This window comes from Cygnus olor, chromosome 4 (genome assembly GCF_009769625.2).
Source record: "Cygnus olor isolate bCygOlo1 chromosome 4, bCygOlo1.pri.v2, whole genome shotgun sequence".
Classification (NCBI taxonomy): Eukaryota; Metazoa; Chordata; class Aves; order Anseriformes; family Anatidae; genus Cygnus; species Cygnus olor.
In genome coordinates, this window is record NC_049172.1 from 7,657,423 (window position 1) to 7,678,607 (window position 21,185).

The 21,185-nt window shown below is 41.4% G+C and overlaps 2 protein-coding genes across 13 annotated transcripts in view; one reads left to right on the forward strand and one right to left on the reverse strand.

Moving 5' to 3' along the window:
• Positions 1 to 16,500, forward strand: part of TSPAN5 (tetraspanin 5) — an 83,927-nt gene extending 67,427 nt beyond the window's left edge. For both annotated transcript variants that reach the window (XM_040556719.1, XM_040556720.1), the window contains 6 exons: positions 3,340 to 3,486; positions 5,153 to 5,323; positions 7,225 to 7,350; positions 10,387 to 10,434; positions 10,554 to 10,670; positions 11,237 to 16,500. In XM_040556719.1, the coding sequence (XP_040412653.1) occupies positions 3,340 to 3,486; positions 5,153 to 5,323; positions 7,225 to 7,350; positions 10,387 to 10,434; positions 10,554 to 10,670; positions 11,237 to 11,302 (675 nt within the window). In that variant the 3' untranslated portion in view covers positions 11,303 to 16,500. The remainder of the gene's footprint in view (positions 1 to 3,339; positions 3,487 to 5,152; positions 5,324 to 7,224; positions 7,351 to 10,386; positions 10,435 to 10,553; positions 10,671 to 11,236) is intronic.
• Positions 16,501 to 19,438: 2,938 nt separating this feature from the next.
• RAP1GDS1 (Rap1 GTPase-GDP dissociation stimulator 1) overlaps positions 19,439 to 21,185 on the reverse strand; it is a 97,467-nt gene continuing 95,720 nt past the window's right edge. For 10 of the 11 annotated variants that reach the window (XM_040556707.1, XM_040556713.1, XM_040556709.1 and 7 more), the window contains one exon: positions 20,491 to 21,153. In XM_040556707.1, coding sequence (XP_040412641.1) covers positions 21,026 to 21,153 — 128 coding nt within the window. In that variant the 3' untranslated portion in view covers positions 20,491 to 21,025. Of the gene's footprint in view, positions 20,082 to 20,490; positions 21,154 to 21,185 lie in introns of those variants that run through there. The other variant, XM_040556712.1, reaches the window with a different exon arrangement.

Sequence of the window (21,185 nt, forward strand, 5' to 3'; positions counted from 1 at the left end):
GAAAAGCATGCGTCTGTAGGAGTGTACGTTCAGTTCTGTTTAGCAGTATAAAATGAAATAATGTTCCTCAGTTGTTGCCCTGCTGCTTGGAGCAAAATACGCTTTTCTTTAAAGTATTGCACTGCTGTTTCTCTTTGGAGAGCTTACGTGTAAGTGTCCAGAAAAAAAAAGCAAATCTGGAAGATTACTGAACCGTATTTCAGCAGTAAGCAGCAATCTTCTATCAGACTACCTCTGTGCATGTCTAGCTGTAACCACAGAGCATTATCTGTGTTTGTCATTTCTGCTGCTAGCTATTGTTTTATTGCCAAAGCCTCTCTGAAGACTGTATATCCTGAGGTGTCTCTCCAGAATACTGATAACTTAGAATTCATATGCAGAGAGCACACGGTACAAACGAGAATTACGCAGTATATGCTTTGTGCTGTCAGGATGTATTACTTGGGGTTTATCCAGGCTAGGCTTATGATTGCCATATGCAGACTAGCAAAAGATGCACATAAAGGTGCTCTCCAAGGACAGCAAACAACAGCAGATAAAACTCACATTGTTCTCCTTCAGTGATTGTCAGATGAGAGCATCCTGAGGAGTCAGAGCCAGGAGGAGACCACAGATGTCATGAGTGACTTTTGCCAGGGGACTGGCCACTTGTGGCATGCCAGGGTGGCAAGAGCCTGGCAGTGATAGAAAATCAAGTAAGGTGGGAAAGGGCATGGTCAGAAAGGGAATATAAATACGACTGGTTTGCTAAATTTTGTCATCATTGAGTGTGACAATACAAAGTGGTCTATTTCTTTTTATTAACGCTTCTTTATATCAAGACTAGCTTCTCTAAGAGCAGTGTCTACAAGTGTGAGCTGAATTTCACTTGGATTTCATTTTTCATTTGAATTCTACTTTCATATGGAAAGAACTTGATTGGACATACTAATTTGCTGGTTTTAAAGAAAGACAAAGTGTCTTACGAAGAGAGGCTTAAATGACTGCTCGTCCTGGATTTTTTGAAGTAAAATAATTGCAATACAAAGGCAACATCCTTTCTCCAGTGGCTGTTTTCACATTCTGCTACATTATAGTGCACTAATTAACAAAATGAGCTAATGTTGAAAGAAATGAGTAGTAGTTTTTGCTTAAGGCATAATTTCTTCTCATCTTATGAGAAGAGAGAAAACACAGAGAGGACTTTGAAACTTGGTTAGAAATCATTACAGCAGACCTTTTCCCTGGGGCTTGTGTCTCCTGACTTGCATATGTCCAAGGTTGTGCCTTTTTCGGAGGTTTGTGTGTTTGATTATACTGCTTAATGTTTGTTATTCTTAACCAGAAAGTTATGCCTTTGATTTCTTTTCTGTGGCATATGTAATGAAGCAACAGTAGTGGAAAACTTCTGCACAAGTTGATTTAGTGTTAATGACTGATAAAAGTTGAGTTCAACCTGGCTTGTACCACCTCATCGCTAGCTGCTTAGAAAAGGGGCCATGCCAACTGGTCTGCTTGCATACTGCCTCTGAGCAGCATTGTGTTACGTTATGCCTTATGTCTATTTTTGTCTATGTAATGAATGAAAATAAGACTAATACTATATATAAGGTTGGAGTAAAGTGTGAATGTGATTCTTTTTGTGTCCCTCTGTCAGGCAGTAGCTACCTGTAGGAGGAGGGAGAGAACGTCGCTGATGTTGTGGTCTGTTGTTTGTAATGTAGGGTTGGGCTGTGCTCTATTTTTTTCTTCTAGCATGCTGGCCTTTTCCAAGGCACCTTGCTGTGTGCATGGGAGAAATGCAGGTGCCTATTTTTTCCAGTCTATCGTGGTCTTCAGAAATAAAATAAAAAAAGACAGCCTTCATTTGCTATTTACTCACTGTCAGTTTTGCGTGGGAAATTATGGAAGTGGTTGCAGATTGTGGAGTGCTGTATTAGAGATACTGGATATATCACTCTTTACATGCTATGGGTGGTCCAAATTGAGTATAAAAAAATATCACAGATCCAAAGCCACAGTTGTTAGCTGTTAACAATGTTACTAATGACTTTTGGAAATGATGCTATGATAACATCCTTCAGAACTATAGCTGTTTTGGGAGCCTTTCAAAGAAGCAAAGGGAGTACGAACAGGAAAAAGAAAAAGGATGAAGTACTTGAGAATAAATCTGCAGATACAGAGCTGTAGAGGAGAAGGTTTGTGTTGTTGCTTTTCAAACCACAGCTCATTCAGGAGTTAACGGAGAGAAAAGTAGTCCAAAGCACTCAGCGTGGGCTCAGGCTTCTTTGAGAGAATACATGGAGAAACGTCCGCTACAGCAGCGTGCTTTGCATGCATCGACCTATGGCACCAGGGAGTTGAATGAAGAAATAGTGATACTTCAGCTTTTCTTCTGCCAAAAGGCTTTGAGAAATTGTAACTGTTCCTGTGCAAGCTCACTGGAATAAGGAAAACTTTGTGTTTGCTCCTTGACGTGACCCATCTGTTCAACATCAGCCAAACTCTGGTTAAAATGTGTTCAGAAAAATAAAATAGTTCCTTGGGACTACTGGCGTCACAACCCAAGCTCCATTTCTGAGGAGGCAATGGCATTACAAGCAGACCGTGCTGACTGTCATATCTAAAATACAGCATATGTAATCTACCATATGATAGGTATAACCTAAGCTAGTGCAAACCACCTCCTAAGACAAGTCCTTGAACTGCCTTCTGTCCTTCTAAGAGACTTAACACTAATTTCAATTTTTCTTCCTGCTAACTGATTAGTCAGTAGCCATACTTTACTTATATAATGACTTTTTGACGTGTAGATGACTGAAGTTTTAGTCTAGCTTGTCAAAATTTGTTGCTGCAAAATGCTGCAGTTAACCTAGGAGCTCACTTCTAATTTCTGTCAGTTGTATGTAGTGAGCCTAAATGCTAAATTCAAGATGTTCTTGCTGTTGACTGCTTTTTCTATCAGAACATTTATAACTGTGTGCTTACATAAACAACGTATATGATACCTCCCCATGGGTAATAAAATTGAGTTAAATTTTATTCAAATGTCTATTCTTACTTTCTGGCAGACTAATTCTTATGGCTACAGATGCAGCAAAATGCCCTGTGGGTTTTTTGCAGAAGACTCTAGAAGCACGTTTTGTTTTTCATTCCACATGTTGATTCAGAAATACTGTACTTACTCACCCTTTTCATCTCTTTATTGAATGCAAAGATCTTACTGTGTTTTCTTGCTGTACTGAAGAACATTTATTTGCTGTACGCCTCTACCTTTTTAAAAAGGAAAAATGCAAGCTGAATTTGTACAACAGAAAGTTTGAACACATCTGTTATACCTTGGCATTGTTTCTTTCCCAGGGAGTGCTGTCCAACATCTCCTCCATCACCGACCTGGGAGGCTTTGATCCAGTTTGGCTCTTCCTCGTGGTAGGAGGAGTTATGTTCATTTTGGGATTTGCAGGATGCATTGGAGCTTTGCGAGAAAATACCTTTCTTCTCAAATTTGTAAGTAGCCTTTGCAACTGTGGCATTCACTAGTTACATGGCGTAAGTCACGTTCTGTATTCCTGCTTAGCTGTGTAAAGGTCTTAAAATGCCTTTTGGGGGGCAGGATGTGCTACTGATGAGAGTACTGCTCTCTGAATCTCTTGCTTAACTGTTAATACTTCACAGCTCTTCATCTTCGCTGCTTACTGTTGGTTTTTTTAAGTGTTTAGAAATATTGATGGTAAGAATCATAACACGGAACTACAGCTTTTCGTATGGATATAGCCTAACATTTTGCCTTCCTGTTGCTGCAAGAGAAATTTCTGCTAGGAATCTGCATGTTCAACTTTGAGTCCGTAACCAACCCCCTGTGAAACAGGAGGAATGTAAATACCCCACTGAAGGTGACCCATGTGATAGCTGCTGTGCTGTACCCTCGTGGTACAGAGGAGATAGGACTGTTAGGAGGGGGCTGCTTGCTGATAGCCTCAGCTCTGTACTGCTTAGCTCATGCAGAAAGGCCTCACTGCTGAATGTCAATTGAAGATTTATTATAAACTCATGATTCTTTCCTCCACTATTCCAGCTTCCAGAGCTGGGCACAGCCTGGACAGTATTTGTTTTCATAACCATTAACTGCTAATATACACAAAAAGGGTTCCAGTGAAACAACTGCCTTCAAGTGCCTGATTTGGCTCCCACAAACACATTGTATTGCAGGAGGAGGCAGTTGACAGTTATGGTTCTTGAGGCATTTTTAAAGCAGCTTGGGATAGTTCTAGCTTGCTCTTGCTTAAAAAAAAAAAAAGAAAAAAGGAAAGAAAAGCTATTGTAACTTTTTTTTCTTCTGCCTTGCTTCTCTCAGCTTGCCTAAAATGAACCCATCTGCTGTACCAGAAATAGCTTCCTATACGGCAGCTGATGGAGAAATTAAAAATGCATCTGAACAAACACAGAGAGCATATTAAAAAGAAACTTAAAGAGGCAGTTGCAAAAGAGATGGACTTCCAGTATATGAGGACCCCTGTGTGTTTAAAACACTGTAGGCTCAGTGGAGATGCTTAGAGAAAGTGGCAGATCATTAGTAATGCCTTTGGCATCCATTGCATTTGCATTAATCATCACAGCCTCATTTGGTTTTAATGTGGATGTGAGTCATTCCATAGACATTCCTCTCTGACTTAATCATTAATTAATTTCTGCTGTTACCAATTTTTTTTGCTTTACCGCTTAGGCAAAGCTTTACCAGTGAGGAAGTATAAGGAAAAAGTCACTCAGAAAGCATTTCATTGGCTTTATTGTTTGTTCTTTGCCTTTGAAAATGGGAGTGCCTACACAGAAATTTAAGATGAGTTTTCAGAGAGCCCTGGCAGGTGGCCATCTCTGTTGAAATTTACGGTGAACTCCCTTGGGCCTCTTTGGAAATTCCAGTGAAATGTCCTGCTCTGGGTGCCAAAGTTTGAATTCACTGGCATTTTTATTATTTGCTAGAATAGAATTAAGAGTCCTGTACTACAGCTCTAATTAAAAATGGTGTATTTTAAATTTAAAGCGTATTGTGTGCAGGAATAGCTTGAGCTTGCACTGAAACAAAGCCCTACCACCAGATATAATTGAGAGCCTTGAAAAATAAATTTTTGGCCAGAAGGCAAAATAATTTAAACCTCTTTCTTTTTCTTCATAGTTTTCTGTGTTTCTTGGAATTATTTTCTTCTTGGAGCTCACTGCTGGTGTTCTAGCGTTTGTTTTCAAAGACTGGATCAAGGACCAGCTTTATTTCTTTATAAACAACAACATCAGAGCATACCGAGATGACATTGATTTGCAAAACCTCATAGACTTTACGCAGGAATATGTAAGTTGGACTATGTTTATTTTTTCTTGCTTGCTTTAAATAAATACATTCTCTCTCTTTCTCTCTTTTTTTTTTTTTTTTTACTTCCCATCTGTTTGGTCTCTTCAAGAAACAACAGAAATATTCTAGCATATAATCCTTGTTATCTTTACAGAACTTGTACATACCCACAGCACCTGTGAGAAGTGGCTTATTTGTTGGTGTATAATTCAAAACCATTAAGTTGGAGAGCTGGGCTGATTTATTCATGAAGCTTTTCAGAGTCAGTGTGTCAGACTGAGTAGCTACCACCAGAGTCTTGTGTTCAGGTTGTTGGAGCATATTCTGTATGTATCTAAAAAGGTATTTTAGGTGTCATGGCAGGTGACATACATTCAGTTCTGGGATGATGATGGTGGTGTTTTAGCAACATGAGAGGTGCCGCACCACACTGCAGAGTGGCAGAGATGCTTGGCTGATCTGAGAGAAACTACAAGGTTCTTTCTCTTTACGAAGATTTAACGCAGTTAGCTTAATGAAGTGGGCAACTCAAAGTTCTGGGAAGAAATCTCTAAATGATGCCCCACCTGCACCTGGGGGGGAAGGAAGAGTGAAGCCAGAGATGCACACGCTTGTGCAGGTTCACTGGCTTTTACATGCAGGTGGTTTTGCCAGTACGTTCTTACTCCAGTACTTTCTTCTGGAAGGTGTTTATGAACTTCACTCAGAATTTGGCCTTGTGTCGCTACACTGCTAAGTGTTGGTTGAAATCATCGTTATCTCTGATTTTTATATATTCTGCAAATAAATTTATTTGATGTTTCATTTGCTTCTATATTCCTTGGGGGAAAAGGGACTGAGTAACAGGATGTGGATCCTTGCACTGGTTTGAATATTTTCCGGTTTGGAGAAGGTCAGAGGCCAACGCAGTCTGAAAGCACTGGTACATGTGTATGCAACCAAAAGACTCCAATCCAATTTTGCAGCAGGCTGGCGCTAGATAACACCTGCTCTCCCAACAGGATTAGCACTCCTGACAGTTAAGTCGGGAACAGCGTGAGTCTGGAGAGCAAGCCACTTTTTCAGCTAGTAGAGATAAGATGAAGACAACATGCTTCTGAGATTAGAGGGACCTGTGTTACATCCACAGGGAGAGAATTTCCGTTCCAACACTTGAAAGTGCTGTTAGTTTGATTTATTAATTATTTTTATTATTATTTAGCTGGCATAGGTGGGTTCATTGCGCTAGATTCTTGAGTGCTGTGAACTGTCAGTGCTCCACTGATCTCCAGTCCATTCTTTGTATGTTCAGCATGTTTCACAAAAGACTAAGTCTGCCATTTGGGGTATTTACACGTTTTGAAGGATTCTGCTTACCTTCAGTAAGTGAACGGCTGTGTGGTGTTTAGCTTCCTGCTGGGTTAAACCACAACAAGGTGTTACTTGCGTAATCTGTGACGTGCAGTAAACACTGAATTCATGCTGCCTCATGTATGGCCTGACAAAGATTCCTCCAAACTGGCAAATGGAGTAGCTGTACTAGTGCAGCACTTGGTGCTGACTAGTTTTGCTGATAACCCAGGGCCCATCAGAGTGGGCAGAATGTCACACTCTTGGCTGTGCTGTCCCTGGGGTCTGAGCTTGTAGGACTGTGCAACTCGGTGCTTTTAGGCTTATCAGCTTGTTCCATGCTTTTCTCCCCAGAGAGCAGCACTGCAGGGTATGAACGCAACTTTAACCCCATGGTAATTTTGGAACAACTTAGAGGTTTGAAATGGTCTTTAAAAAAATAAAGCTCTGATGAAACAAAAAGGAATCTCAGATTCTTTATAGAAAACTAGAGGAAAACTGACAACGATAATTATTAATGCTGAAACTTGTTTATACTGAAAGTCAAGAAGCTCTCCTTTCTTTTTCTCTAGTGGCAGTGTTGTGGGGCTTTTGGAGCTGATGACTGGAACCTTAATATTTACTTCAATTGCACAGATTCCAATGCAAGTCGAGAGCGCTGTGGTGTGCCATTCTCTTGCTGCACTAAGGACCCTGCTGTAAGTCAGTCAACAGGGTAGAATGGGTCTGCTGTTCCAATTTTAAAGCACTGTACAAGAGTTTTCTGGAAGTCATGCATGATCTTAACTTTCCCACCACTCTTTTTTTTTTTTTTGTCCCGTACTTGAAGCTCAGACTAACTGTTAATTTTCTGCAGTCAGCAAAAATCCTGATCTAACTTAAGCCTTCATTGTATGCTTTTCATGTTTGCTGCTTTTCATTAGAATGAGAGAACCACGAGCTTGGCTGAACATACATATTAATTTTAGCACATATAAAAAGCAGAAGCCCATAATGAGTTGAAGGATATGAGCTTTCAATTGAGTATCATCAGGATATTTCCTTTGCTGCCTTAAAGAACAGAAACTCTGAGACACTCTGAAGCAGGTATTACTCATTATTTAATGGAGTGTCCAGAGGCTGCAGTCAGGTTGGCCTGGTTTGCTCTAGGTGCAATAATAAATGACAGCCTGTGCTCTGAAGAACTGGAATATGTTTTCATTATAATCTTGAGATGATCATAGAAATCTTTTCACTCTTTTTCTCCCTTTAAAATTGCTGCTTGTCCTACAGTCACCCAAGATCAGACTTGAAAGGTCAGAAGTTGTTTGAGGGAGCGGCTTTTCTGGTAAATTTTCACATCCTTTTTAAATAGTTCTGGATCATCAAGCAGAAAATGCTTCAGCCATATGTTACTAGTACAGACATGATCAGGAGCTCAGGGAAGCAGTTCACTGACAGTGAAAAGCTTGGAACAGGGATGGGTGTGTGCACAGAGACTGTTACGTGGCTAACACTGCATACATTTGACTTTCATAGAGTTTAAAAAAAGCAGCCTGTGAGTGCTTGTATTATCTGGTAGTTCAGCTGTGGCTTTTTCTCCACCTGGAGTGACTTCTCATTCCTTGAATGTCTGATCCGTAGCACTGACTAGGTTCAGGCAAGTTGCCAATGGGCAGCTCAGGTGCTTCCTGCCTTGCTAATGCAATGCAATTGCAGCTCTGGCATCCAGTCACTACTGCTGCCCTCCTCCTCCTCCTCTCCATTTGCACAAGCTGCATTCTGCTTCCTTTGCAGAGAACGTGTCTTCACACTAGTTTGAATCTTCCTCACAAATATTGTCATGTCTTTTAAGAAAGTATTAAAATGAAATGGAAAGTATGTTAGGCTCAAGCCTTACATTATGCTTAGGATTTCCCCCCAGTGTTTGCCTGTCTGCCCACCCACATTGAGAGGTCATCACAACCCAGTTTTAAAAATATCGTTATAAAACCAAACCAGTGACAGCACTACAAGGTAATCCTATAAATACACAGTCCATGCTAAAGTTCCCTCTCCCTTTCACTGTGTTTTTTCTTAGGGAGTGATGCAGTAACCAGAAAATTAAAGATAAGCCTCATTCTTATTCATTGTATGGAAGCAGCATACTTAGTTGCCTTTAAAATAAAGACCCTGTCCATATTAAACTCATGCATGTAATGGATATAAATGAAACTAATCTGTGACAGGTTCAAATGCAATGATATGTGCAGGTTTACTCCACGGCAAAGCAAATTTATCCCTTTTAGAAATTGCAGTGCAGTGTTGGACTGATACAAAAAAATATGTGGATGCTTTCTTGAACAGAACTTTATTTTGTTTTAGCATTTAGTTCAGCTTAAATCAGGAAGTGAAAAGTTTAAGCTAAACCAATTTAGACTCCTTTAGTTTGCTTTGTAGTTTGAGTTGAAAGGTTCTGAATTTTTCTACAGGCAAGGCCTAGAAAAGTTGGCTTATTCCCATTTCTTTCTTCATGCTTTCTTTCAGGTAACCAATCCTGAGGTTAAAGACAAAAGACGTTGATAATAAAACAAGTAGGCATTCAGCACAAAAAAAGAAAGCTTAGAATCCCTGTGTTGGAATCTTACCTGCTTTTACAAGCTTGAAGCATATGGCTTTGTGCTTTTCTAAGCCCTGGAATAGAAGCAGTCACCTCATTAAAAGATAAAAATTACTCAAATCTTAGAGATCCATTGAGGGAATCCAGCTTGGGCAACCTGTTGATGTACTTCCTGCAAGGTGGGAAAACACGTAGAGGAACTTAGCTGCTGATAGGAGAAGATAGCTAGGTGTACTTAACATCACAATTTAATCAAATTGGGGGAAGTGAGAAACACAGCTAGGAGAGATATAGATTTTAAATAGCAGCCATATGGAAAAAGCTAAGACTGGCTGATTTTCTGACTTCCTTGAGTAGGTCCTTCTGCTCATTATGATTATATGATCCGGTAACTTAATATTTTGCTGACATTGGAAGTAGTTGCTTCATTTTATTGCCCCAAAATAACTGTATATACAGAGTAAACTTCAGCTTCTGCTAAGTAGCACTTGTTCACGAGGAAAAGTCTGTCCTAGCCTGTTTTATTTCCTGTGCTTGGGGAGTGCTAAAGCAGAGGCAGTAGGAATAATCTCCTTCCCCAATGGTATCAAGCTCCCATAAGAAAGAATGAGCAGTAGGAAAACATCACCCCATATTGTCTTTTTCCTCCATAGTTTCTGGAAAGGAACTAGGTACTGTATATATTTCTACAGGCATTCCCTGTAAGAACTTGCAGCTTCTGCAAACCAAGCTGTCCCTTCTCACCTCTTCATGCCACACAGACTGAACCCTAAAAAATGTTAACAGTAGTCTTGGCGTATTTTCAGTACAGACAAAACCTTTTCAGTGGAAAGTTTTGCTTAAAATAGGTGCTTCCTAATCCCTTTACTTTGACTTCTGAATGCTTGCATTTGGAATGTGGAGTTTATCCAGGTGGAGGGCTGGTTTTCCAAGTGTGAAGCTCTGAGAGATGAAAATAATTTTTGATTATGTGCTTTTGTTTGTTGTGAGTAATTAACAGCACTAAATGGAAGAGGAAAGGTGGTTTTAAAAAGTAGTATGGTGGCTGAAGTTAGGGTGATTGTCTTACTACATACAGAACCAGCTCTGGAGAACTGGGACAGGAGGTTTTGGAGACATTTCACTCATTGGCCTCTCCTCTGTCTCTCTCTCCTAGGAAGATGTTATTAATACTCAGTGTGGCTACGACGCAAGGCAAAAACCAGTAAGCATTTTTTTTTAAATGTGTTATCCTAAAGATCTGAATCCTTCTTGCAAGAGCAGGTTATTCTATTGATGGGATAATTGAATATAATGACCTGTTTTCTTCCTTCTCCTTGACAGGAAGTTGATCAGCAGATTGTTATCTACACTAAAGGCTGTGTCCCTCAGTTTGAGAAATGGTTGCAGGACAATCTTACCATAGTTGCTGGCATATTCATTGGGATAGCATTACTGCAGGTAAATATCGCGTTTGCTACAATGAATTACATGGAAGAACAGCAGTGAGATAAAACATACAGGGGCTGGGGATGGGACTGTATATGAGAATGGAAATACAGCATGAGTTTCACTTCGAAATATGAAGTCTGTAGATTTTAGTGAGGTGTGTTAAATGCATGAGGCTTTTTTGTGTTAAAGGGTATTTCATTTTTATCAGTAGAGATGGATTTGTTTTTCTTTTCAACTGTTCACGGGTCAAAATTAACACTGTTTTAAAGATTGGGCAGAGATTTTTAAACCTCTACAGACCTACAGTTTCTGATGGTGCTTAAAAGAGCGGTGGAAAGCCTTTACAGTTGCTTTTACAAAGCAAATCTAGAACTATTCAATTTCCTGGAACCCAGTGACGCTATAAGTACAATACTAGGTTTACAGGAGTTTTTCGATGCTTTCTTCTGCCAACACTGTTGATGTCTAACTTTATTGCTTCTTTTCGTATCAAAGTTCTGTATAACCTAAGGAGTTTGCCTATGTGAAAAAGAGTTGTCCAGTGCTCCAAATGAATAAACTGTTGTCTCTTCCAGATATTTGGGATATGCTTAGCCCAGAATTTGGTTAGTGACATTGAGGCTGTCAGAGCCAGCTGGTAAAACTGCTGAAGTAACCACAACAAGACACTGGACAACCGAAACCCTCTGAAACCTCCAGTGTGTCGCTCCGACACCAAGCTGTATGGACATGGGTGACAGGGAAGCCTTCTCTCCCACATAGTCTCAAGCCTAAGTTCCTGATGTTGCAGTGAACTCGTGTTTCTTTGGGGTGGGGGAGAGAAGAGTGGGCTCTGAAAATCTGCTGCTCACTGACAATTTTTTTGTTTTAAACCACCAGTTTGAAAGCTGTTGAGCCGTGAATCTCTACTGTATTCTTGATCCTGAGTAACAAGTGGACACTTTTGAAAAATTGGTGTATTCAGTGGGACAGAGTTGCATCATTATAGTCTGTGGATATGCTGTTTATTCTTCATGTCATGAGCTCTACGATAGCTGCCAAATATTCCCAAGATGGTCTCTCTCCTCACCACTCTGTAAAGGATCAATCTTCTTGTTTTCACAGCTAAACATAGCTACAGGTCTAAACCCATCAAGCAGGAAGCAACTTTCTATGCATCTATTGTACAGTATATGAAAATGTTTTTAAAACTAAGGAATTTTTTTTTTACACAAGCTTACAACCATCTCCCAGTTGTACTTTGATGTTGGAATCGGCAAGCTCACAGGGAGAACTGTCTAATTTTATCAACATCTTTTTTCCTTTCTACACCCTTGTATGAAAGGAAAGGAGTTTTATATTTGACGAACAAAGGTTGTAGATCCTTTGGTTGCTGCCATACTTTAGGACATCAGTTTCTTAAGGCAAGAATGGGATATAGCTGTATAAATGTATGAAAGCAGTGTGGATGTTGGGTCCAAGTGAATAATATTATTCAAAGAATGAATTATATATTAACTTAAAAAAATCAAAGCATATGTATCTGATATGGTTAAATCTTTTGTTTCTCTGGAATTTAGTGTAACCTAATGTATTTAGGGATCTCACTAATATTAGTGCTTTGAAATACTTGTGCAAAACTTCTTTTAAGATAATTCCTTGGTCTGTTCCTATCTGAGGCTTTGGTCTTTCTCTTTTTCTTTTTTTCCTTCAATTCTTTTTTCTTGCATGAGCTGTGGAGTAAGTACCTGTGACACTCCAGTGCTTTAAATCTGTGCATATGTTTTAATACAGTCTAACCCAAACTTATTTATTGGTAAATGCATGTGATTATGGAAAGATCATATCCCATTCCCTTGGAAGTTGGACAGAACAGCTTTTGCCAGAGTAAATCCATACCTCCAGAAAACAAGTCCTTGCTATAGGGATGTCTCCCTTTGTTGCTCTAAGTGCAACAAAAAGCTTTCTTGAAGCAATGGAATAAAAGTTTTAGAATCGAAGTGTGTATTAGGATCAGCCAAGACACAGACTCTTTTGAGTTGAAAAAAAGAGTAGAATTTGGAATAAAGCACAAATAGCAGAAGAATTAGATCAGACTCCATCCAGCTTAGAGTTTGATTCATTGTTCTTCACAAATAATAGTGAATTTCCGAACCTAACCATGGCTTGGGTAGTTTCATTGCACTTTGTATAAATTTAGCTTATTATATGACCCTTCTCAGTATATGCAGAACCAGTCCTAAAAGCTATGAGCTTTTGGCTCCTGCTTTGGTAAAACAGCGACAAAGGGTGGTGTGTAGGACCTCATTGTAAGAGCTTAGCATCTTTGAGATGAGTTTCCTAACGAGTACGTGAAGTAGAAGAGATGAATGCGTTGTTTTCAAAGCTTCCCTGTTGTGGGGGATGGATAGGAGTCTGGTCTGAAGACCTGTTGAGGTCCTTTCTGGCCCCATGACTCTTAAATGTGTGAGTATATGTACCCTTGCACATTTTGCCTTTCTGTGCTTTAGTCGGCTGTGTTTTATCCCCATCCAAAGGTGGGCACACTGTTCCACAGATGCCACAGATAGTCCTGTTGCCCTCCTGTCTTTGAGCATTACCTCATCCTCTTCTGGTTAACTCCCACTGACTGGCTCTGAATCAGGCAGCCTCCGTATCCTATGGTATCTGCTGTTAAAGGCCAGCCGTGACTCAGAGCATTTTTAAAAGCCTTTGAAAGCAATTATAATTCACTGTCCTTAATAAAGTTGGTTCCACCTCACCGCAGTGTTATGTTTTTCTTAGCGCTCCTCATCTTGAGGAGTTACTGGTGTTCATTTCCCCCAAAGGGACACACCATTTTGCCTGATAGCAGCAGGACAGACAGGTCATCAGCACTTACGTTGCTGCACTGTAATGAAATGGTGCGGGGAGAAATCAGGGAAGCGTGGTTCAGGAAGTAACTCCTCCACCCAAGAGCCTTGGTTGTGACCCAGCACTTTGCTGTCGAGAAAAGAAAAAGAAAAAAAAAAGTCTGCATTACAGAAACATTCCTTGTTGCCACTGATCTTGAATACTGCTGTTGCTGCTGTGAGCTTCTGAAGACAACTTCCATTCCTCTACTTGAATTTCTGCAGTTGTACTGTATTGGCCTTCTGACTTGTCACGCTCTCCTCTGAGGTCCGGTCTGCTCGGCGTGCCCTTGGCAGTGTCAGGCTGATAGGAAGGTAAATGATCTGAGGTGAGCAAGTCTTGTTCTTACTGCTTGCATGTGTACACACAGATGTGCAGCATTTCTGCTGAGTCCCAGAGTGACTGTTCTTAATAAAAACCACTAAATAAGGTATTTTTCTAGACCTTGTCTTTATTGCTGCAGATGCTGACACCCCCCCAAACTCCCGAGAGATGGTCTTATTTTTCTCATTTTTGCAGTTGCTTGATGGATGCATACTGAATGTTCAGGATTAGCTGCCTATGTTGCACATTTAAATGCTACATTTTTGTCTACAGATTGGGTAAGATGTCTTGAAAATGCCCGATCTACTTACAGCTTAGGTGTCCAGTTTGGAAAGCTTGTGGGAGGCCTTGGAAATCCATCTGTAATTGTCAGAGCCTACCAAAACCAATCAAGCTTTCTTCCAGAAAACCTTGCAAAACGTTCAGGTGAGCACAACTAGAGCACAACCGCTGGCTACACGGGCTTATTTTCCAGAGCAATAAGGTACGGTAGGCAGTATGGCTTTCTGGCAATTTCTAGCTTGCCTGATGTGGTGGTGGGTAGGCGTGAGTTCAGAGGTCAGTGTCACCATCCTTAATGTGTGGTGGTTGATCAGAAGTTTGTTGCCAGGCTTGCGGCCCGTTGTGGAGCACGAAACCACTTTGCTGGGCAGTCTGTATGTGGTGGCAGTGGCGCTGTCGGGAGGTCTGATCCCTTCAGCGGTAGCCCCAGTTTTAAAGCCATTTTCCTGTCAGAGGGCATCCCGGTCCTTGTTCCTCCTCTGCTGCTTTCTAAATGCTCTCCGTACTCACAAGCCTTTGTTTGCTGCTTCTTTTTTTTTTTTTTTTTTTTATATATATATAGCTTAATGGACAAATGTTTGATTTGTCTGTGTGTGTGTGTGTGTCTGTTTCTGTAGCAGCTGAGATCATTTTGCTTCAAAATCCATAATTTTGGTAGTGCCCCTTAGAGTTTGAAGCTGTGGAGACGTTGCTCAAGTGTGCTCTGTCCTGGAAGCCTTCTCTCCCCTGAGAGAGGGATGTTCATCGTAGTTCTGGTGTGTAAATAGTCTTTGAAATGTAAATAGTAGCATGCAGGTTAAATGATTCTTGCACATGACTGCTTTTCACCCTGAAAGCGTTCATCCCGGCAAGCACGGTGTCCACCCACCAAACCTGGGCGGTGGGAGCCCGGGGCCACCAGGCCTCGTTCACCTGGCCCCGGAGTGCCACCTAGTGCCTCCGGGCCGCCTTGCAGCAGGCCCTGGGGAGGGTACAACCCCTAGCAAACCTCCCTTGGCTTTTTTTTTTTTCCCCTCTGCTGCTTGGAACTGAGAGAACAGCATCAGACTGGGAACTGGAGGGGCAGAGCCAGCACCCCCTACCAGTTCTGGGAGGTCAGCATCACTAAAAGGACTAAAGCATGGTGCTATACGAATTGCTTCTGTCCTGGACGTTAATCTGCATTTTGACTTCTTTAGAGATGCCCTTGGTAAAATTCATCCTGATTTTAACAATCTTGGTTGCAAGAGAAGCTCTCATGGGAGTTCGTAACTCCCTCTCCTGCTGCGCGTGTGCCGTCCGGGCATGTGGTGGCGGCGGCTGTGCAAGTGCCGGGGCGGCAATCTCAGCGCGTGTCAGGCACTGGTGAAGGTTCCAGTTCCTCTCTCCTATTTTATTGTATTTTTCCCTCTGAAACCTTTTGGGATATCTGTAATTGGTCATAAAACTGCCTAATGCAAACAAAACAAATCTACCTTGTTCGATCCACTACCTACCAATTTTTGCCACTTACAGAACCAATAATCTTTCTCCCTTAACATGCAGTATAAAAATAAGGGTTGTGACTGCTAGCGTGCATCAGGCAGGTGCTCAGCCATGCAGCACTACTAGCTGTCTGTTGTGTTTGGCAATGCAAATCTGTTAACAAAAAGCTCTATCTGTATGTATGTTCATGTTCACGTTGTGTACCTAGCAGGGACAGACCTGCTGCTACCTTGAGCTCTGGGGAGACTGGGGTTTGGGTTTTGTGACTCGGACCCATCTCTGATAAGTACGTTCCAGATCAGTTCCAGCTGTATCTCTCTGCTTGGTTCACCCCAGGGCATAAGGTGTCGATATATACCCTTTGTGTATCATTCCTTTTTATACGAATGTATTCTCTTGTGTTCATTTTTTATCGGTTGTAAAATTGATTGTAAAAGCCAACTACACTTACCGATTGAAAGCATTGCTATAACAGAACTGCATGCCCAGTAGAGTTTGACTCGAGCTTTAGTTATCTGATTTCAGACTGGTTATCTTCAGTCTAGGAGAAAAGCATAGATCAGGTGCATATGTATTACTTGTCATCTTTAGCATTAGACTGTGGTATTGTATCACATGCTGATCTCAATGGATGTAACTGGAGTATACTTGGGAAGTTGTTGCAACTTCCTGGTAATTCATTTTAAGCTATTGAAAGTGATCTTGATCATGCTACTTGTGTTCTTGGGTTTTTGTTTTTTAATAGATGCATTTTTTAGGAATGTTTTAATACACTTATGATGGACAATACGATAGTTTTAATAGTTGTGCAGTATTCTGTATTTACTTGAAGTAAATCATTTTATATGCAATTTGTTAGATAATTACAATTTTATAAATAAAATTCTGTGAAATATGATGCTGTGAATGTGTACTCTTGATGTGGCACTCAACACTGAAGATACAAAGATAAGTTCAGGTAAAACTCCTCCGGAAGAAGCCACCCTCTTCCCTCCCAAAAACTAACGGGAAATAAATCCCCAAGTCTCACATATGCAATGTGGAAGCTGTGTTCTAAGGTAGCCACAAAGCACATTTTCATGCTGCCAGCGGCTGCCTTTAAATGAGTAATAAGCTAATACGTCAACAACACATCCACATGTGAGAAAATCCCACGTCTGCTGTCAGCTGTTGTTGAAGTCTGGCTAACAAATGTGCTCTGTTTGCTTCTGACAGGTCGCCGGTGTTCCTCAAGCTGCTGTGGCTGCTGGTTAGTACAGCTGTTGGAGCTCTCGCCGTAATCGTTTTAGTGACCCTGACGTGTTCTTTGCAGGGAGCAGCACAAAGGGGGATATAACTGTTTGTCACGATTTAATTAAACTTTTGTAAGGGGAGGTGGGAATTTAACTTCTAGAGCGTAACATGTCCTTAAACAGAAATGCTGAGAGCTGACTTATTGTTTTGCACAGGTAAAAATGTGTAATGATGTCTTGTGCTTGTTTAGACAGAGGAGGAGGAAGTCGGTTTTTAGTATTTCCAAGCAAGCTAATCCAGTTTAATATCTCTAAAATACAGTATTTCAGCAATCTGCATTATTTTGCAGTAAATAATAAGCATAGTTGGCATTGGACACTTTGAAAACCAATTGGCAAAACCTCTTGGAAGGAGTTTTCAAATGCTCTTGGGAGGTCAGTGCCCTGGTTTGATTTCACACATCGTGGTTATCACTTTTCTTCCCACAGTGCAGTTTGCCTTTGTCTGAGCAGCACTTGCAGCACCTGGCTTGATCAGGACCCTGCGGCCGAGTAAGAGCGTGCAGCTCTGTGCTGGCCTGTGGGGCTGTGCGAGAGGCATTTCCCTGAAGTTTCACTGAGAAATAGGATTTCTGAGCAAACAGGCCAGTGAGCTGTTTGTCTTTCATTGATCTGGTGTGATCAGGTGGTCAGAGGGAATTGGGCCAAGCGATCACAATCATTGCTCCTTTGACAGCTTCTGGCTGTGAAAGGCTACGTGCTGCCCCACTGCAAATGCTCTTCTCGTGCTGTTGTGGGCAGAGATGTGAGCTCCAAAGAGTGGCAGAGACCTGGCCTTGCTATGTTTTTGACTGCTGTCAAAGTATTGCCAGTCTGGTGAGTATGCAAATCTTGAGGAGGAAAAGAAAAAGCAGCAGATTTGAATGATACTGTATTGCCTCTTATTATGAGCCTGCCTTGTTTTCCCCGTGGAAACAAATTTCAGATTTGCAGCTAATTTTGCCCCTCAGCCTGACATCTGCCCCGTATTAACTGTTCATCTCCATCTGTACCTACTACTTTGTCTGCAAAGCACCACTGTGACTGATCTGAAAGCACATCTTTATATCCAAACTGAAGTCAAATGCCTTTTGTGTATCTCACGCATGTACATAAATCTTCACTTATGGAAATGACTTCTGGCAAACTAAGAATGCAAATGTGGAGACCAGGGTGAGGGGTGCTTGGAGAAGTCAACCAAAAAGAAGCAGAGTCCAGGACATTGCCTAAATTTTGTTAACATGCAATAGGTGTGGCATTTGTATATAAAAAATGCAGTGAAGGGGAGATGAGGAGTAGCTACCTGTATTCTGTGTAAAGTGAACTTGTATGTTGTTTCCTGAAGTTGTGACTAGTTACCATTTCTGGGACCTTTGAAACAAGTGACCCTTACTGGGTCTCATGGTCTCATTTGACCATTGGTCCTTTGGATCCAAAACCTGTTTTGTTGGAGTTTGTGCCTCATACAAAGAGAAGCCTTTCCCTCTATTTCCACATTGTGAAATGTAAACTCTTGCATGTGCTCTGTCTTCCGTGCTGCTGTGATGCTAGGTCTCGCAGGAGCCCCGCAGGTGCAGAGGAGTGGAGCGTGCCAGCCGGGCACCGCCTGCCCTACGTAGCGTGGCAGCTGTAGGCTGTTCGAGCTTGGCTTGCTGCAGCAATAGGCAAGTGAAAAGGCCTGATGTCTAGCATCATTGCCATAAAAATAATCTGAGCAGCAGATTTCAAACTGCTTAGTTGTAATCTATCTAGTAAACATCCGAACTATCGTCAGCAATTTCAATTCAGTTGACTTCAGTCAAGTGACTAGTGAAATGCCCACGATGGTAACGTCCTCAGATCCTGTTTGTCTTACTAAAAGAGGCTAAGAGGATAAATGATTTACCAGCTACATAGAAATGACCTGCAGGCTACAGCATGCATTTGTGTGGACAGATAGTCTCTTCATTTACCTTCTGCCATGACATAAAACCATCTTTGCCCTTGTGCAGACTTTCTTTCGGTATATAGACTTAGCACAAGTTCCATCTAGAAGTTTAAATGACTTGATATTCTGTCCAGAGAAACCATCTGAAAATTAAAGGCCTGTTAGCCTTTTCGCTTGCTGTGACAGTGGTACCCCTAATAAAAATCCAGCGATAAAGATAGCTTTGATGCTTAACCTGAGCTCCAGTTAGACAAGCAGGTGAATGGGACTCATCACAGCTTTGTTATGGCCTGCTCATGTGAGTATTTGCAGTTTATACCTGTGTCAAAAGGCATGAAGAGTCTCTTTCTAGAACCAGGTAAGCCATTGATAACTGGTATTTTGGAATTTATTGGAATTAAGGAAAATTATTTCCATGCCTGAGAAAACTTGGGTCTCATGTGGGTCTGTTATGAACAGTGGTTGTAAGTGTGTGGGCTACATTCACCAGTGCAGAGGTTCTGTGTTATTGAGAGCCTCATGTCATGGGATCCTGGCCTGTGTCTACAGCTCTAAGTTCTATGTTGGTGGTGTTTTTTTACATTTTATTTTTTTTAAATAAGAGGCTGTGTACAGTTGGTATCAGGCTTTTTTTTTAATTATTATTATTTTTCCAACTATACTGTGTTGCCAGTTAGTTCCTGGCACTAGTTTAAATGGGTGTGGAATTTGATCTGTTGTGCTACTCCTGTAGCATCTGCTAGGTTTGGGGGTTTTGGTACAGTCTCAGACCTTACATTGACTATATGAAGAAAGTGTCCAGCTTCTTTTCATACTTAGCTTCTGTACGTAATTCCTTTCCTGTCATGAATGGCATCTTCCCATCACAGTATGGGATAGCCAGTGGTTTGATGGAGCTGGAAAGTGAATTTGGAAAGGTCAAAAGCAGTGTTTTGCAACTATGTGGCATGGGATCACATGGATAGCTTAGCCTCTAGGTTTCCCTTGTGCTGATTAACAAGGAGCCTGAGACTCCTGAGGCTGCCACTTTAGCACAGGGAGCGCTGAATTCTCTTCAAAATGTTACAGATCATACAATCTTGTGCAATCACTAAAGACATAATCAAGATGGCAATGGTATCAGACAGTCAAAAATAACGTGCAGGCTTGCTGGAAACTGCTATCCCCACTGCTCCCTGTTTTTCCAAACAGCTGTCTGCTGGTCTGCTCGCTGTCACAAATCCTACAGAGGAGCAGCTGTGAGGTAAGGTGCTTAAACCGGCAATTTCCCAACTCCTTTACCTAGGAGAGGAGAAAAGGGAGACTTGCACGCTGCATTTCTCACTTAATGGGGTTCTCTTGAAAAGTTGCTGCAAGATATGCCTTTAAAAATCCATCTACAAAAACAAAACACTGCAACAAAAAAACACCCAACCCGAAGCAAGCCCAGCAGCACTCGTACCCACGTGGCTTTATGGGATAAGGCCTGTATAGTGTGCTCCTGTGAAAACCCCCAATTGTTAAACCACACTGTGCCTCTGTGCGCACATACACAGTGAAAGTGGCTGGAATTGTTTCCTTTGTATTCTTGGAGCTGAAAGGCAGTGATTGCGCTGGGGCCAGAGCCAGGAATGAGAAGGGCTCCTCATCAGTGCATGCTGGTGTGGCCACAGCTTCTCTGGGTGAATATGGAAAAGGACAAACCACAGGATAAAGTGAGAGCACTGAAATTTTTATTTGTTACCTCTAGGTACCACGAGTTTGACATTAATAGGCAAGACCAGTGAATGAGCAGCAGTACATTGCATTCAAATCTCCAGAGCACCAAAAATGGAGCTAGATTTACTTCTTAATCCTACAGTCAGCACACTAGCCTGGACTTGCTGCATCTTGTATTGTCCCTAATTTAGTAGTACATTGTTATGCGGTTAGGGGCTGTGAGGAAAGAGTCGTCATGTAGTACCACTTTTACATCATCATAGGACTACAACATGCACATTCTACTATGTGGCCCAAGCAACAAGAATACGAGTAGAACAGTTACGGGTGGAGACAGGTTCATGTTAACACCACCTATGAATTTTTAGAAACCTTTTTGGACGGGTACCTACAGCAGTTCATCAATTTGTGTGGGAACATTACACGCATGCACAAGTGATACAGTGGAAAACATAGCAGGAGCGGCAGCAGGACGAAGGACAAAGGTGGAATCTGTGATGGGATGCATTGAAAACAAGAGACCTTCCTCAGCTTTCTACAGCAAGTCTCTGCTCTGTTAGCGAGGCCTGCTGGGCAACAGTTTTGTTCTCATGGCTGCGGAGTTTTGATACGACTTCTAGAAATGCCATGCTCTGCACTTCCTTTTGGAGAGGTTCTGGAAAAAAGAAAGAGTAAAAAAAATGGTGC